Source organism: Phacochoerus africanus, chromosome 13 (assembly GCF_016906955.1).
Source record: "Phacochoerus africanus isolate WHEZ1 chromosome 13, ROS_Pafr_v1, whole genome shotgun sequence".
Taxonomy (NCBI): Eukaryota; Metazoa; Chordata; class Mammalia; order Artiodactyla; family Suidae; genus Phacochoerus; species Phacochoerus africanus.
In genome coordinates, this window is record NC_062556.1 from 11,507,483 (window position 1) to 11,526,365 (window position 18,883).

Consider the following 18,883-nt stretch of genomic DNA (forward strand, 5'->3'; position numbering starts at 1 on the left):
AGCTTTATATAGGTCCTTGTAATGCGGTATTCTATATTAAATAACACTTTCACATACCGAATTCAAGCATATTTATTTACTAAGAAATCTGATGTGTATAGGATGCTTTCCTGTATTTGTTATTTGTAACATGACATGGAAAATAACAAGTGTAATTTTGGATTTGACTTCATAAATCTATAGTTTGGTGGAATTTTTTACTCTGAAACCTTTCAAATTTTATAGTATCTTAATGGTTTTCTTAGAAAATAAGCATATATGTCTATCCTATCCACCCTTACACATAATTCGCCTTTTCAAATCTAAGGCGTCCTGGTGGATTTTGATTCTCGCTTGTTAATTTCTTGATGAATGGCTAAAGAGGCCAAGAAGTCCGCTCAGTCCAACATGTCTTCTGAAGATAGATGATCTCAAATAAATTCTCTTCCCAATCAGACTTTGATTTGTTGGGTGTTAAACCAATTCTTTCTAAGGACAGTGTTTATAAGCCTTGTAATGAGACAGCCCTTTGAGACCTTACCTCTTTTTCCCTGTAATTTTGATAAATGAAACTCTAATTCATAAAGGATATTGTGATTGAAAAGCACCTTTGGATCTTGTACACTTTAATTTAGACAAATGTTTGGTGCAGTACCATAAAATGAAGAAGTTTACTGAGCTGCAAGGTGATAACACTTCAAAAGGGGTGCTAAATTTGGTGTATTGGTAGGGATTAATTTAATCTTTTAAAGACATAATTGTTTTACTGCTTTAAAACTATAAGGGGTAAAATTGGAAGCTGAATATACATTTGAGAGCTCATTTTCCTTTGACTACATTTTCTTCAATGGTAATTTTAATTTTAATAACACAAGAGTAATGCAAAGGCTTTTTTTAAAAAAAGTAGAATACACAGCTGTGAATCAAGAGAAAACTTGCTTTATTAGGCTGACTCGTGCATAAAAGGTTTTATTGACTATTTCATGTAAAGAACCACGTTTCCTTCTTTGTGAATACGTAGATTTTTCCATTTGCCCTCAATTGAAAGCAGATCACCAAGAATCTCTAAGATATTCTGGGATCTTCAGGTTAAAAGATCCAGAGGCAACTTTTATATCTCAGGTTATTCATTTATTCAGTGTTTATGAGGGCTTGCTCTGTGCCAGGCAGTGTGCTAAGAACTGAGAATATAAAGATAGAAAGATGTTTCTAGACATCAGGGAAGGAGCTTCCAGGCCATATGGAGATAACAAGCACACAAACAATTATAATACTTTTAACTACCATAGTAGCATGATTTGTGAGATGTGGTGGAAGCATAAGGAAAGAATACACAAACCCACCTTAGGAAGTCAGAGAAGGGAACCCGGTGGGGGAGGGGTTAGAGTTGAACTTGAGTTCAGCATGTGCTGGATACCAGGCACTGAGGCTGCAGAGATGAGGCCGTAACCCAGTGGAGAAGACAAGCACCTAACGGATGACACCCACACAGTATGACTGAGTTCTGTGTAGACTGTGAAAGTACAGCTTGGTTAGGAAAGCACCTGAAGGAGGTCATACTTGAAGGTCAAGCAGGAATTAGCTGAACATGGGAAGAATAAAGGAACATGCATTGCATAGGGAGGGAATACTACTAGCACAGATAGAGAGGTCTGAGAAAATATGACATATACTGGAAGCTATAAATGGTCCAATATTGCTCCTGAGGGAGTAAGAAAAGATAAGACAAAGCTAGTAATGAGAGGGTAAAAGGCCTTGATCAGCCATGTTAAGGAGTTCAAATTTTTACTAGGGTATAAGCCTACATTGTGTGTTGATTGGGATGAGTTAGTAATATTAATCGGGAAAATATCCTCCACTTATTAGAGTTGAATAATAATACCGTGACCAAAGTATGGAGGATGATGTGACTAAGGGAGGATTGGGACCTTCTAGACCAAAACAGTGATGGCTTGACCTGGGGCTGAGCGCATCACCTTATGGGATGAGTCCTGTGTCTGTGGCTTAAATAAGTGGGTTGATCAAAGTAGGAAGAAGTGAAGGAACAAGAGGAGTTCCCACTGTGGCACAATGGGATTGGTGGCATCTTGGGAGTGCTGGGACACAGGTTCGATCCCCGGCCTGGCACAGTGGGTTAAGGATCTGGTATTGCTGCAGCTGTGGCTTAGGTCTCAACTGTAGCTCAGATCTGATTCCGGGTCCAGGAACTCCATATGCTGCGGGGCAGCCAAAAAATAAAAAGCAGGAGGAGGTGAAGGCACAAAGAATAACTCGTTCAGTTAGGGAAACATGGAACTGGGAATATTCAGCTGAAGACGTCTGGTAGAAATAGGACTACAAAGACCTCAAGAGGGATTTCGTGGTTATTGATCATGGGGTTTGCCTCTTTGTTCTCGCATGATGCAAGGGCTGAGTTTCTCAAATTAAGTTACTCCCCAAGAAGCAAACAACATATAAAGATAGCTACCCCCAGAAGATTACCATTGTGCTGGCTTTATGTCACCAAGAACCCAGATGAAATTAAGATAAAGTTCTGGTGCACGCAATAATCAATCCTCAGTCTTTTATTCCAGAAATAAGAATTATCTATGGGCCAGTGAAAGAAGACTGCACATATAAGCCATTTAATTTCCCTCACCTACCGTGTAGCATTGATCTGTAAGAGTACTGTTTGTCTCTGAAGTATTTATTGAAAGATAGATTTAACAATCTGTTACTTTATACTGTTAAACTATATTTAAACCATGCTCTCTATGTGCTATTATCCAGTAATAGGTAAGATGACAGACTGTACCTCTCAGCCAGTCACACTGCAGTTTTGTTATGACGTGACTGTATTCCTAAGCCTGTGTTTTTGCTCCTCCGTGGGCTACCTTTGAGTCAAGTTGTTCATGTTTTAGCAAACAGAATTGGCTCTGAGTGGCCAACAAATGGAAATGCGAGAGCTGCAAAGAAGGAAGCCAATACTCTGTCTTTCTTTTTTTTGTTTGTTTTGTTTTTGCTTTTTAGGGCCACGCAGCATATGGAGGTTCCCAGGCTAGGGGTCTAATCAGAGCTATAGCTGCTGGCCTACACCATAGCCATAGCAATGCCAGATCTGAGCCGTATCTGTGACCTACACCACAGCTCACAGCAACACCGGATCCCCAACCCACCGAGCAAAGCCAGGGATCAAACCCGCAACCTCGTGGTTCCTAGTCAGATTCGTTTCTGCTACACCCCGACGGGAACTCCAACACTCTGTTTTTCAATGCAGATTTTACCACAGCTAGATGCACATCCAAGAAAATGGTTGAGCAAACATCAACAAGCAGTAAAGGAGTGTCGAAGGCCCTATATTGGGCCTTGGAGAATTGACCAAAAGCATTCATTGTTAGAAAGAGTTTTGGCCAAAGGCATGACAAGATTTGAGAGTAACTGCATGTGTACACAATATGTTAACATCCCCTAAAACTATGATTTGGAAATAAACATAGGAATGATTTATTAGGCTCCCATTTTCAGGAACATAGCCATACAGCAAATGAGATGTGAAGGTATTTTTCTAGTTAATACTATTCCTTGAAGTCTATATGCGAAATACTAAAGCTACTAAAAGTAGAACACAGTAAATTACATCATTTTCTTCCAGGTTGATTTCCAACTTCTTGTGGTAGGAAATAGAGGTGTTTCTTAGCTCTATTTCATATATAAGTAATTTACTAGCAGTTCAGATAATTTCAGATTCACTGTTACTTGCCAAAGCAGATGTTTGAATGAAATATGGAAAGGTTTTTTAAGAGTCAAATCCATGAGAAATTTAAATATTTTGTAATGTCTAACCTGCACGTTGATTTGCATGTTAATGCTAGGTCAGCTCTTGTTATATTTCGTTTTTTTGAGTTGTTTTGGGGTATATTTGTATTTTTGCCTTTTGTACTATTTGAGGTAACAAAATAAGGATATCGCTTTAGAAGACCATTATTTATTTCCTTCATTGCTAAAAAAATTGCTATGGTGAAGGTTATTATATATCTGCATCATTCTTCTTCTTTTTTTTTTTGTCTTTTTGCCATTTCTTGGGCCGCTCCTGTGGCATATGGAGGTTCCCAGGCTAGGGGTCGAACTGGAGCTATAGCCACCGGCCTACACCAGAGCCACAGCAACACGGGATCCGAGCCGCGTCTGCAACCTACACCACAGCTCACGGCAATGCCGGATCGTTAACCCACTGAGCAAGGGCAGGGATCAAACCCGCAACCTCATGGTTCCTAGTTGGATTCGTCAACCACTGCGCCACGACGGGAACTCCTGCATCATTCTTAACTCCACCTTTCTGTGGTTTCTCAATAACAACACTTTCTCCCTTCAGATGTGAATGTTTTCTTATTTTCTCGTAGTTAACTGCTGTCAAAAATGACCTGATCAGTTGATCATCTGATTAACACAGACGAATAGTTCTGTAAAAATTTGTGATTTTAAGGATCAGAAAACCAAGTTTGTGGTGAGGTGCAGGTATTTGGTAGAAAGTAGGATGATCTTCGAGGCCCAAGACACGGATCGCAGAGCCCTTTCTCTGCCACGCGCCAAGTGCTGGTGCCCCCAGTGAGGCAGGGAACGTTATCAGCCTGTGTCCTCATCTGTAACGCAAGGGTTGGTGATTATACCCTTGGTTTTTCTCATGGAGTGATTTAAACCAAACAAGATAAAGTGTGTGGGGGGGGATGTTCTGTAATTGAAAGTGATATGTAAATGCAGCATGTATTTATAAGACAGTCTAGATTTTTTTCCCTGATACTCACAGAAAGCAAAACAATCACAGGGACCTAACTTGCTGTGTTTTGGTTGTGCTTAGGCACTGAAGAAGATGTCGTCAAGTCAAAGAAAACTTTCAGAAGCCAAGCAGTAGTGAATCAGAACGCAGAGACGGAGCTCATGCTGGAAGGAGACGATGATGCGGTCAGTCTGCTCCAAGAGAAAGAAATCGACAATCTTGCAGGTAAATTTTTAAATAGTTTTAAACTTGCTGTTGTACATAATAAATGCACCCCACGTTGCTGCATTTAAAATCCATCTCCTGGTGGATTAGCTTGTGCCAGTGGTTGCAACAGTGCTACATCATTTGAACGTTAATAATACATTTTATGTCATTTCTTCGAATACTGAAAGGAGGAAAATAAATATCAAACTAACAATACATGAATAGCATCTACTTTCTGTGTAAAAGCAACTTTTAATTTGGAAGAAGTAATGAACGGCATAATAGTAGATTGTTCCCTCTAACTGCCTAACTAATCGGGGTGCGGGGAAGGATGGTAGTAAATTTACATATGCTTCGGCTGCTAACAGCTATGAAAAATAGCCACTTGGGCCAGCTGGCCTTTCCTCCCTTCTGTCACTCTTGGGAGTGTCCCTCCCCATCCCTGGTTACTTCTCCAGCCCCACTGCTCATTCCCTCTGCCAGGAGACTGGCTTTCACCTGCCCACCCTCAGTTTTCACTTGGACTTGGTATTCGTCAAGGTCAGTTCAGAGCAGCAGCTACAGTGGCCAGATGGGATATATCGATATCCCGTAGAGTTTGGGCCCATCACCACTTTTGATTTTTAAACCACTTTTGAGAATCCAATGAAAGCAGATTATTTCATGAAGGTACACATATGACTTTGTACACAGTATCAGAGGGTTCACTGACTATTGAAAACCAGTCTGTGAATCATATCCTAGATCTCAGGTTAAAAACTCCTGCTTTAAAAGTCTCAAAAGTGGAGTTCCCATTGTGGCACAGTGGTTAAAGAATCCAACTAGGAACCACGAAGTTGCGGATTCGATCCCTGGCCTTGTTCAGTGGGTTGAGGATCCAGCGTTGCTGTGAGCTGTGGTGTAGGTTGCAGATGCGGCTCGGGTCCCACATTGCTGTGGCTCTGGTGTAGGCCAGTGGCTACAGCTCCAGTTAAACCCCTAACCTGGGAACCTCCATATGCCAAGGGAGTGTCCCTAGAAAAGGCAAAAAGACAAAATAAGTAAGTAAGGAAGTAAGGAAGGAAGTAAATAAATAAATAAATAAAAAGAGTCTCAAAAGTGGTTGAGTCTTAACCTCTCTTCTGAGTTTCCCCCCATCCTACATCGGGCTGGCAGATGGCAGTAGAGGTGGGATTGTGTCCGTCCTTCTGTTTGCAGACTGGCACTCCTGTTTCTAGCAGTGTGCTGGAAGTTACCTGCTATGCTCTAGGAAATTCTCCAAAGGTATTTCTGCCTGTTCGAAATCTCTCATTTTACCGAAGAGAAAAGGTTATCGTTACCGGTAAACTGGAGACGGCTCATTATTCGCCCTCCCCTAGAGAATGTCTAACAGAGTTATTCTAACTCCATTTCCTGTATATGCCTACATTTTTAGCATTTCTGTATCATGGAAGCTGTTATTCCTATTTAAAACTAATCTTAAGTCGATGACCAAGTGTTTACTTTGAATTCCTAAGTAAGTGTTCAAGTTTTGGTTTTGTTGTTTTTGTTGTTTTAATAGTTCAGAGATGTTTATCGGAGGCCATTTGTCAGTTTAATTGATTGAAGTTCGTTATTTCTTTTTTGCCGCAGGTTGTTTTCTCTTTTTCTGGTCTTATTCTTGATCCTAAAAAACTAGAGAAAATTCACAAATGTAATTCCTGACCTTTTTAGATAATGTGTGGCCTTTCCTCATTCAGATAGAGTTTAGTTTAGAATCTCTCGTCTTTAGTTCCCACTGAAGGTAATTAATTAGTTGATATAAATTTGACTAATATCTTGAAGTTTATTGTAAGATCTGCCCAGTAATGCCAGAGGCAAAATCTGATAAAGATGAACAACTCCTTTATATTTCTCTCTTTTAATGGTAGATAGAATAATTATTAATAATTTATGCTTATAAACAAAATTCTTAAAATAACACTAAGTTAAAATATTTAAAGAACAATGAAAGTGTGCTTGAAATAAATTGGAGGTTTTTTTGTTTTGTTTTGTTTTTTGCTTTTTAGGGCTGCACCTGCAGCATATGGAGGTTCCCAGGCTGGGGTCCAATGGGAGCTATAGCTGCCGGCCTATACCACAGCCACAGCCACAGCCACACCACATCTGAGCCACAACTGCAACCTGCACCACAGCTCACAGCAATGCCAGATCCTTAACCCACTGAGCAAGGCCAGGGATCAAACCCAAAACCTCATGGTTCCTAGTCAGATCCATTTTCACTGTGCCACAACAGGGAACTCTTGAAATAAATTGTTTAAAAATTGGATTGTGCAGCTCTTGACCAATTTACCCTAGCAATGTTTCTCAAACTTCTGTCTTTTTAAACAGATTTTTCTTTGAACAGATTTGCTCGTATTCCTGTCCACCTGGTCCTAACTCATACTCTTTGTGTAGAATCTTGGTGTCTGAAAACTCTTACAAACTGTCCTAAAATATTGATCTTCTACCTCGTCTGTAGTGTTCATGTTTAAATCGGCAATGCCCCAATGTGACCATGAACTTTGAAAGCAGTAGAAGGGAAGTAGGGACAGAGGGGAAGTCAGGGGCCACAGAAATATTCTGCATAATATGTAAGTGTCTAGTAGAGTCATTCTGTAAATGCTGAAGCCTATTTATTAATATAGATTGCCATGGTAGTAACAGTGTCACATAAAAATAATTTTGGAAGTTAATTACAAACTAGTATTCTTAGGTTTAAAAAAATCAGCTGTTAATAAAGTTTTAAACCACATGAATATATAACTTTGTTTTGTTGCTAACAAATTCTTGTCCACATAATTGTTATCTCGGTCTCATAAACTAAAATTTGTTAAATAATAATGTCTTTCTTGGGATCAGCTCTATTTATTAAAAAAAAAAAAAAGAATAGCTAGCATGTCTTAATAGGAACCAGACAGTGTTCAGAGGGCTTACTGTGCAATAACCCATTTAATATTCACAACAACCCTATGAGGTAGATACTCTTATTTTCTTGCAAATATACCCTCGTTTTGCAAATGAGCGTATAGAGGCCAAAAGAGATTGAAGTAGCTTATATAAGATTAAGAAGTATGTAAAATATATCATTAAAAATACATAGTGTATGGCTTGAACTAAAATACACCAAAGAGTGTCTTTAAATAAATATGTGTATATACCTACAGACTTTTCTAAAATGATGTAAAAATAAGACCCTCAGTTTGTAACTCAATTTTCACACTGGCTCCATTATATTCAAAGTTTATGGACAAGCATGATAATAAAGTTTAGTTTTATATATGTGTTCCCCCAAATCATCTGGTAAGTTTAAAAAAACCTGATAGAGTATTTTTAGCACAGGTGTATTTAAATATTGACCCTTTCTCATATTTTCTACATTTTCTTTAGAGTTTTCTAGTTTTCATGAAGATACACTGTTCCACGAACTTCTAGCTTTAAATGTCATACAATTTTCTGTTTCAGTTTTAGTTCCCTTTCTTCCCAAGCTGTTCATCTCAAGAGGCAAGTTAAATGTGTGTGGTTATTAATTGCTCAACTTATTATGTATTGTAATTGTAGCAAATGGCTAATATGATTATAATATGGAATTGTGCCAATCAAGTAATTATTATATTAATAGCACCTAACTTAATTTTATTGCTTTTTCAGCTTGTAGTAATTGACCAAAGTGAATTAGCACCTACAATTTCATATGCAACTAAAATTTTCAGTTTACTAATTAAGTTGTAACAAAACATTGAAATTAGTGTAATTCAACTGATTTTAATCTAAAAATCTCAATTTTCTAATTTAAAATTTAGCTTGGCAAATTATTTCTCCAAATAATTATTGAATACCTAAATTTTTTAAACTAATTCAAATGTATATGAATTGACAAGTGAATGATTCGAATTCAGTTGATGGAAAGACCTGTGTCCCACTATTGAAATGTATTTCATTTTTTTTTTGGAGTGATAGTTCATCACATATGCTGAGTGACAATAGAAATATTTTATGTAGTGGAATTAGAATTCATACAGATTCATTTATTTTTACTTTCAGAGTTAGTAATTGTGCTGATTTAGGGAATTCCAAGTTGTCGATGGTAATGGTCCTTCATGCTTTATCAGTTCTGTAAATTATAGGAGAAAAGGTTTATGTACATGTAAGCTATTTTTACCAACCCTCATGTATTTAATGTTAAGTAACTTATAAGATTTTCTGTAACATCATTTCACCAATTTCCAAATTTCATTCTTTACCTGAAATATTCTGCACACATCTCTGTTCTACACCCTTCCTTGATCACCTCCTACCAAAATCAACCCATTTTTAAACCTTTTTAAAATAGTTTATGAAATATTCATTGGCCAATCTTGTCATACCCATCGCATTTTTTTGGTAACGAGTTTATTAAGATATAATCCACTTGCCATTCAATTGACCCATTTAAGGTGCACAATTTAGTGATTTTTAGTATATCACAGTTATGCAACCAATCACCACAATTTTAGAACATTTTATCATCTCAAAAAGAAATCACATACTCTTTGGCTCTTCCCCCCAGATTTCCCCTCCACAGCCCTGGAGGACCACTCGTCCATTTTCTGATTCTACAGATTTTCCTGTTCCGGACATTTCATATCAATGAAATCATTTAATATGTAGTCTTTTGTGACTGGCGGGCTGCTTTTAGCATAATGTTTTCAAAGTTTATCTGTGTTTTAGCATGTATGTCTTTTATATGGTGAATAGTATTCCACTGTGTGAATGTACCACATTTTGTTTATCCATTCATTAGTTGATGGATATTTGGTTTGTTTCCATCTTTGGGGAACATTCATTTACAACATTTTATGTGAATATATTTTTTTCTCTTGAGTATATACCTAGGCACGGAATTCCTAGGTCAAAATAACTACTCTACTTTTACCCCTTTGCGGAACTGCTTGACTGTTTTCCAGAGTGGCTGCGTTGTTTCACGTTTCCATCAGCAGTGTGGAAAGGTCCAATTTCTCCACATCCTTCTCAATGCTGGTTATTATCTGTTTTTTTATTATAGCCACCTCATAAAACTTTGATTATATCATTCTTTAGACACTTATCACATAAAGCCTTGTATTGTAGATGCACGTCTGCCTGTTTTCTCTTTCCTTTTAGATGGTAAATTCCTTAAGGCTATAATATGCCATGTACCTTTGAACCATGAAGAAATCTTCTAACACAATTACTTGCTCTTAAAAGTTCCATTGAAAAAGTTAATGTATGTAAATTGGAGAGCTGAGATAATTATTTACTTAATTTTGACTGAAAACGAGAGACAAACAAAACTTCTCTTGAGCTATTGAAATTAAGTATTTGGGGGTTTGAACTATCAGATCATTTGTTCATACTAATTGAATCATTCAAATAATTACTCAGCTTATCACTTGACTTCTCCAGGGTAAGAACACCTAAGCTCATCTTTGTTCTATCCCAGCTTGCACTAATTGTGCCATTTTAACTAAATGTCTATTATGGTTTGTGTTTTTAGAGTCAAGGTAACACTGTGACTCTTAACAAAATAAAATTTCTCAGTCACGTGGAAAAGATGTCCTATAACCAAAAGATTATAATGTCATTTTTAATATTTTAGAAAGAATAATTAGTCTAGTGAACTAGCAATGTGGGGAAGAGTGTTAGAATATAGGGTTTGGATTTTGTGTGTGTTGGTTTTTCAGAGCGGTGGATCCACAGCCCTCTGTGAGGACATGTGCGTGCACATGCACACACACACACAGCACACTCTAACAAGGTCAAGAATCTGAAATGGAAATAAATACATTATGTGAATTTAAGAATAAAAAATATATAAAAATGAGGAGTTCTACTAAGAGTAGCAGGAGGGTCTCCTAAATGAAGTCACCTTCCCCAAGTGACTCACCTTTAGTGTGCATCACAGTTCCCAGGTATACTTTCCACTGTTGTTTACAGGGCGGTATCTTTTCAGACTCTTTTTCCTCTTGTTAACCTGTCACATTGTTTGCATTGGATATAATCTATGTTCTACCCATTCAAAGTGAAAGCAGATATCACATGATGGGGCAGAAGGGGAAACTGTTGCTTAGAATGTTTTTAATTATGTGAGTTTCAAGTCACATAATTCAACATCTGTATACACTACAAAATGATCACCTCTGCAATTCTAGTTACCATTCATCACTGTCCAGTTAACCCCCTGTACCCGGTTGCTTAGAATTTTTTTAAAGGTCGATGGGTCCCACCTCCCTAAATCTCTGTTTGACTGCACCTCATGTATTTACTTGCTCATTAGTGTCTGTTGAACACCTAGTGACTGTGCAGAACTCTGGGACTCAGGGACTGATAGTAAAAAAAGTCATCCGGAGAATTAGCTCTGCCACCACTACTCACCCAAATAACCAGAAAATTATGACATAGAATATATAATAAATGAAGATAGACAATTAAGATAGGTAATTTATGGCTTTAAGTGTTCTGACTTGGAATGTTCAGATACCAGAGGCCAAGTTGTTTATATAGAGAGTGAATGTTACCTAGAAACTGTGCTAAAAAGGAAGCTAAAGCAAAATATAGAGCATACAAGAAGGGAGAACTCAAGAGTCTAAAAAATTATTTTAAAAAATAAAGGAACAGCAGAATTCTAAAAGCTAAGAGTTTTTCAAAGAAATGTGTTATTAAAAAAAAAAAAAAAAAAAGGAGTTCCCCCTCATGGCGCAGTGGAAACGAACCCGATTAGGAACCATGAGGTTGTGAGTTCAATCCCTGGCTTCTCTCAGTGGGTTAAGGATCTGGCGTTGCCGTGAGCTGTGGTGTAGGTCACAGTCGAGGCTCAGATCTGGTGTGGCTGTGGCTGTAGCATAGGCCGACGGCTATAGTTCCAGTTAGACCTCTAGCCTGGGAACCTCCATATGCCATAAATGCGGCCCTAAAAACAAGAAAAAAAAAATAGTATGAGCCAAAAGCACAGAAAACTAATATTATAATTAAGGGAATAAGAGAATAAGTACTACAGAAGAGAGCAAGGTCAATGTTTCATAAATGCAGATAAACTCCGATTCAAATCATGTCTGCTTAAGTTAAGCCTGTTTCATACAATGCAATTCTAACAGGGTTAATGAACATTCTTTTCCTGACAAACTCATGAGTTTTTTTTAAAAATTCCCCCACAGAGTTCCCGTTGTGGATCAGTGGTAAGGAACCCCACTAGTATCCATGAGGACCAGGCTTTGATCCTTGGCCTTGCTCAGTGGGTTAAGAATCCTGCGCTGCGCCTGAGCTGTGGTGTAGGTCGCAGATGTGGCTCAGATCCCAAGTTGCTGTGGCTGTGGCATAGGCTGGCAACTGTAGCTCTGATTGGACCATTAGCCTGGGAACTTCCATATGCCACACGTGCAGCCCTAAAAAGCAAAAATATTTTTTTTTCCCTGCGCATTTACACTTAAGCAGTTTTAACTACAAAGTCTAACTAGACTGAAATCAACCTGATATTTATATTTAAGGGAAAATGTCTTTTAAACATTCTGGATTCCCTAAAATGCATTTTGCTCAGGATTGTCCCCTTAATTTTTAAACCCATGTGTATCTTAAGGGAAATTTAATCCATATGTCCCTGACTCACTCACACTTAACTCATCAAAATGTTGTTTAGTAAAACCTATTTGATGTTGAAAAAGCCTTATGAGTCTTTATAAGTCTCTTTTCTCTCTCTTTGAATTAGGAAGTTGCTTTGCAGTCATAAATAGTATACCCAAAGGGTTTGTGTTCAGCTTCAAACGCGGAATTCACAAAGCCCTTAGAGACAACATGAACGCATGCCCATTTTTTTTACAAAAGCTAGAATATTCAGACTTCTAACTCAACTTTTTAATTCGGTCGAAGAGTTGTGAAAAGCAGTAAAAGCTTCACCTTGACTACCTAGCTTGCTTATCCTTTCTTCATTATTTTTACAATATCGGGATACAAGGCCATTTTAGAGTCTCCAAACGTTTTTACTGTAACCATCTTTCTGTATTCCCAGAAATGTATGTCCCCTCCAACCATGAATTCTGTGGTCTATAAAAACATTTTAAGGTACTTTTAACTGTAACAACATCCCTGCTAACTGAACCTTGTAAAGTTAAAATACAATAAGAGGACGTGATTCATATGTTTATTAGACATCAGCCATGATTCAAATCATCTATAATATTCTTACATCTTTTTTATTTTAAGAATAAGCCATTCTTTGTTACGCTGCAAATCTTTCACAGACCACAATGATGAGGTCTATACTTTCTAATACACTGTTCAAGTTGAAACACATTTTTTTATTTTTTACTTTTTTCTCTCTGCAGAGTTTCCCACAAAGTAATCTTTCTACAGATTTATAGTCATACTTAATACCATCCTGAAAAAATAGAGGCAAGGAACAACTCAACTCACTTATCAATAGACCATCTCTCTCCCATATGTAGGGAGCTAAATTTTCATATGGCTTCTTTTTTAAAATGTATATGGTTGAGGATATTAGTCATCTTACTGAAAATATATGGGTCATTGTGTTTCTCATACTTGGAGAAAAAATGTGAGCTAACAGTACAGTTTTCCTGCTGCCACACTCTGGATGTTAGCGACTTGGAGAAGAAGTGATGAGGTATTTCTCAAGGCTTCACTGCCTGTCTCTGAGCGCTCCGGTGCTCCCTCTGAACGACTTTGCACTAAATCACAATTAGATGAAAAACTGATTTTGCCACTACATTTAGAGCAGTGCTGTACAAAAGGACCAATAAGTCTTCCTGCATACTGAAAATATTTTAATTATTTTGCTTCAATGGCTTAGTGCTTCAGAGCCAAAGTAATAGCCTGCAGAAGGTTTTTAAACATAAACAGTCAGCACTAAGGACAAGTATTTACATGGAAATCCATTTATAAGTAGTTATTCATGTAGAATCTGCTCCATCAGTCCAATAAATGCAAATCTAGAACTTTTTATCAGGAAAAAAAGAAGAGAAAGTCAAACTGGGTTTGATATCTAATATTGTTAAATACCTTCTTTCCAGTTTTATCGATCAGAAAATAATAATGTTTTATGTGTTTTTTGTTCAAAAGTTCTCTTGAATTTTTCCTTTAAAGTAACAGAGTAAGCAGCTAAACACAGTTACAGTGCTATTTTAGTTCAATTTGTATCTAAAACAGGAATGTTAAGAAACAAGTCTCACAGAAAACTTTAAAAAAGTAAATAAATCTTGCATCTAAGATTGGGTCGTGTGGGTAAGTTTTCATTTACCAGCCACTTTTTTTTTTGGGGGGGGGGAATATAAGCTAGATAAGTAGTAAAGAAATAAGTCTGGGTGGGCAAGTGAAACGGGGGAGATACAATTTATTTAGAGAAATACTTGTATTTAGAATATACATTTATTTAGAGCAAACAGCCCTAGAGACTAACTTTACAACTCTATGAATTACAACTCATCTTCATTCTAAATTTCAGAAACTTAGGGTCAGACATCAGGGTATTTATTCATGACCACATGCCAAAGACATGAGCCAAGATTTGAACCCACTTTTCATTCTGCTAAAGCCCTTGTTCATTCCACTCCATCAGTGCTTTTTTTTTTTTTTTTTTTTTAAGAGTTCTAAGTTGCAGCCCATTGCTGGGTTAGCAGATCAGTTACTTGGATTTACGGCCAGCCTATTTATGAATGAAATAAAAGAGAAAAGAAGAGATTAAAATAGAAAATGTCAAAATTCATCACACACAATCAAGATAAGCTGGAAGGACCTGTTGGGTCCTTAATCTCCGCTGCCAGATCCCAATTTGACTCATATTGGAAGTTGTTATCCAAACAAAACAAATGTAAATATTCCATCTACCCAATGCAAGACCTTATGGTGGGTGCTTGGAGTAAAGAGACACATGATTAAAGTTCTCGCTTTCAAAGAGTTTATAATCTAGGTGGAGAACAGATAATGAAAAGGAAAAAAAAAAAGAAGAAAACCTAGCTATATAAAGGAAGCCGTGATAACACAAAACAGGGCCCTTAACTACCACGTGGATTCTGGAAAGCCTTCGCAGAGTGGGTGTTTCCTGTCTCGAGCCTGGAATCCTAATTCAAGGATTTAGAAGTATTTGGAGTTGTCACAAACAGTGGTAGACGTCGCCTGCTGAGATCACCTTCTCTGTGGAACGACAGTGATCCTCAGTTACCGAGGGAGAAGCATGAGGCAGGGAACCTCTAACGCTGAAACTGCCGAGGTCGCTGGGGGGGTGCTTTGTGCCATGAGGAACCTGGATTTTATCCTAAAGCCTACAGTGAAACAATGAAGGGTTTTTAAGCATAGTAATGAAAAGATCTGATTCATGGTTTTTTAAAAAATTACTGAAGTCACTGTGCAGATTATGGTTTGTGGATGCCCAGACTTGAGGCAAGAGGGTGTTGTTGTCTGGATCAGAGGTAATGAGAGCTTGAACTAAATTGGTGGTGTCAGGAAACGGGGTAGCTTCAGACAACACTTAAGATGTGCAGGACCATGACAAGGAGGACGTTGTGGGGAGTAAGAATGAGCGGGATCTGGCCTGGGAGAAGAAATGACACAGAAACTATTAAATGTGTTTGAAAATGTAAGGATGCTTGGTTTTAGTGGAGAGAGGAATGAAGACTCTCAGTCAGCTTGGCCTGGTGGGTCTCCATATTTGTCAAAGGGATACGAAAGTTTGAAATTTGAGAGCGAAGTTGGGCATAGAGTTCATTGTATAAACCTCTGAGATCACCCAAGGAAAGTGAGTCTATATAAAGAGAACAGTGGGCAAAAGTTATATCCCCAGTAGAACAACAAGGTTTAATTGGCCAACAAAGGAGAGCTCCACAGGGGTACGAAGAAGAAAGTCAGGCAGGACGAGAACAAGAGAGAATAGGCCCATCTCGGAGATATTGCGGGTTCAGTCCCAGACCACCCCAGTAAAGCGAGTAGTGCAGTGAATCGAATCACATGAAGTTTTTGTTTTCCCAGTGCATAGAAAAGTTACACTTATACCATACTGTGGTTTATAAAGTGTGTAGTGGTAGCATTGCGTCTAAAAATGTACAAAGCTTAATTTTAAAACATTTTATTGTTTAAAAAAGTGTTAACCATCATCCGAGCCCTAAGCAGGTTATAACCATTTTGCTGATGGAGGGCTGATGTCTGCTGACTGGTCAGGTGGTGGTTGCTGAAGGTTGGAGGTGGCTGTGGCAATTTCCTTAAAATAAGACAACAACGAAGTTTGCCACATTGATCAACGCTTCCCTGCACAAACGATGCTCTGTAGCATGCAGTGCTGTTTGATAACATTTGCCCGCAGGAGAACTTCTTTAAATATTGAGCTCAGTCCTCTCAAAGGCTTCCACTACTTTATCCGCTAAGTTTATGTACCATTCTCAATCCTTATTGCCATTTCAACACTCTTTAGGCATCTTCACCAGGAGTAGATTCCCTCTCAAGAAACCACTTTCTCTGCTCATGCATAAGAAGCAGCTCCTCATCCATGAAAGCGTTATCATAAGATTGCTGCAACCCAGTCGCATCCTCAGGCTTTCATCTAATTCCACTTCTCCTTTCCACCACATCTGCAGTTACTTCTTCCACTGAAGTGTTGAACCCCTCAAAGTCATCCATGAGGTTGGAATCACCTTCTGCCAAATGCCTGTTAATGTTGACATGTTGACCCCTTACCTCGAATCGCAAATATTCTTAACGGCATCTAGGACGGTGAATCCTTTCCAGAAGGTTTTCCATTTACTTCGCCCAAGTCCATGAGAGGAATCATTCTGTATGGCAGCGAAAATGTAGTTTTTTCATAATAAGACTTGAAAGTCAGAATGACTCCTTGACCCATGGGCTGCAGAATGGAGGTTGTGTTAGCAGGCATGAAAAGAACCTTAATCTCCTTGTCCATGTCCATCAGAGCTCTCGGGTGACCAGGTGCATTGTCAGCGAGCAGTAATAATTTCAAAGGAATCTTTTTTTTCTGAGCAGTAGGTCACAACAGTGGGCTTAAAATATTCAGTAAACCATGTTGTCAACAGATGTGCTGTCATCCAGGCTTTGCTAGTTAGTGCATTTTATAGGACACAGGCAGAATAGATTCAGCATAATTCTTAAAGACCCTAGGATTTTCAGAATGGCAAATGAGCACTGGCTTCAACCTTAAGTCACAGTCTGCATAAGCCGCTGCAAGAGAGTCAGCCTGTCCTTTAAAGCTTTGAAGCCAGGCATTGACTTCTCCTCTCCGGCTATGAAAGTCCCAGATGGCATCTTCTTCCAGAGGATCGACGTTTCACCCACAATGACAATCCGTTGTTTCGTGTCGGCTCCTTATCTAATTATCTGGCTAGATCTTCTGCATAACTCGCTTCAGCTTCTGCATCAGCACTTTTATGTTATGGAAATGGTCTCTTTCCATTCTTTCCACTGGCTTAAGGGAAAGTTGCGGCTGGTTTGATCCTCTATCCAGACCACTGAAACTGTCTCCATATCATCAATAAGGCTGTTATCTTTTCCTATCATTCCCGTGTTCACTGGCGTAGTGCTTTTAATTTCCTTCGAGAATGTTTCCTTTGCATTCACAACTTGGCTAACCCTGTGGTGCAAGTGGGCCTAGCTTTTGGCCTGTCTCAGCTTCGTCACTAAGCTTAATCATAGCTAGTTTTGACTTCTGAGAGAAATGTGTGACTCTTCCTTTCACTTGAGTGCTTACAGGCCAATGTAGAGTTACCAGTTGGCCTAATTTCAATATTGCTGTGTCTCAGGGAATAGGAAAGCCCGAGGAAAGGGAGAGAGACAGGGGAACGGGCCAGTCAGTGGAACTGTCAGAGCACATACAGCATTTATCCACTCAGTTTGCAGTTTTATGGATGGGGTTCATGCTGCCCCCAAACAATTACAATAATAACTTCAAGAACCACAGATCACCATGACGAATATAATGATAATGACAGCGTTTGAAATAGTGCGCGAATTACCAAAATGCGACACAGAGACTCCAAGCGAGCAAATGTACTGTTGGGAAAATGGCGCCAATAGAATTTCTGGATGCAAGGTTGCCACGAGCATTCAATTTGTAAAAAACACACTCCGTGAAGTTCAGTAAAACAGGTTATGTCTGTGGTATGCTCTAGAAGTCAAGGAGCCCTGGCTCAGTATTTTTCAAACTGATATTCCTTAGAACATAGGTATTGCGAGATATACTAATGAGAAAAAAGTATAGCTAAATGTATTTGGAAAAGTCTGGGTTTGAAAATAAAATGTTATAAAATATTAAAAATTTAGAAAATGTTATACAGATTTTTAGTTGATGGAAGGACTTTTCCAAACCTTTGGCATATTAATAAATACATACTTCCCTAACGCCTTGATCTAATTAGAGGATGAAGGTGAGGCCAAAAGGAGTGAATAGAGGTAGAAACTGAAGATTAGAAGCTTAGCAAAGGAGGGGAGACCAAAATAGGAGCAGTAAGAGCTTCACTAAAGTGGGGAGGGTCCAGAGTTCCCCTTGTGGCGCCACGGAAGTGAATGAGGTTTTGGGTTCGATGCCTGGCCTCACTCAGTGGGTTAAGGATCCGGCATTGCCGTGAGCTATGGTGTAGGTCGAAGCCACAGCTCGGATCCCAGGTGGCTGTGGCTGTGGCTGTGGCGTAGGCTGGCAGCTGTAGCTCCAATTGGACTCCTAGCCCGGGAATCTCCATATGCCGCTTGTGTGGCCCTAAAAAGCAAAAAATGAATAAATAAATAAATAAATAAATAAATAAATAAATAAAATAAAGTGGGGAGGGTCAGACCAAATGCCAGGTAGAGAGACTAACTGTTTAACAGCAGGGAAGATAATATTTTCTGAAGAAAACTGTAGAAAAAAAGATAGCAATAAACGCAGAGGCAGAAAATCTTTAGACAGAAGACATGAAGATAAATGACCAAGTTAAATTTTCT

The 18,883-nt window shown here is 38.5% G+C and overlaps 1 protein-coding gene across 8 annotated transcripts in view; it reads left to right on the plus strand.

The window, feature by feature from the left end:
• The window catches only part of NBEA (neurobeachin), a 636,767-nt gene that overhangs the window by 405,735 nt on the left and 212,149 nt on the right, over window positions 1–18,883 (plus strand). For all 8 annotated transcript variants that reach the window (XM_047756277.1, XM_047756280.1, XM_047756278.1 and 5 more), the window contains one exon: window positions 4,814–4,957. In XM_047756277.1, coding sequence (XP_047612233.1) covers window positions 4,814–4,957 — 144 coding nt within the window. The remainder of the gene's footprint in view (window positions 1–4,813; window positions 4,958–18,883) is intronic.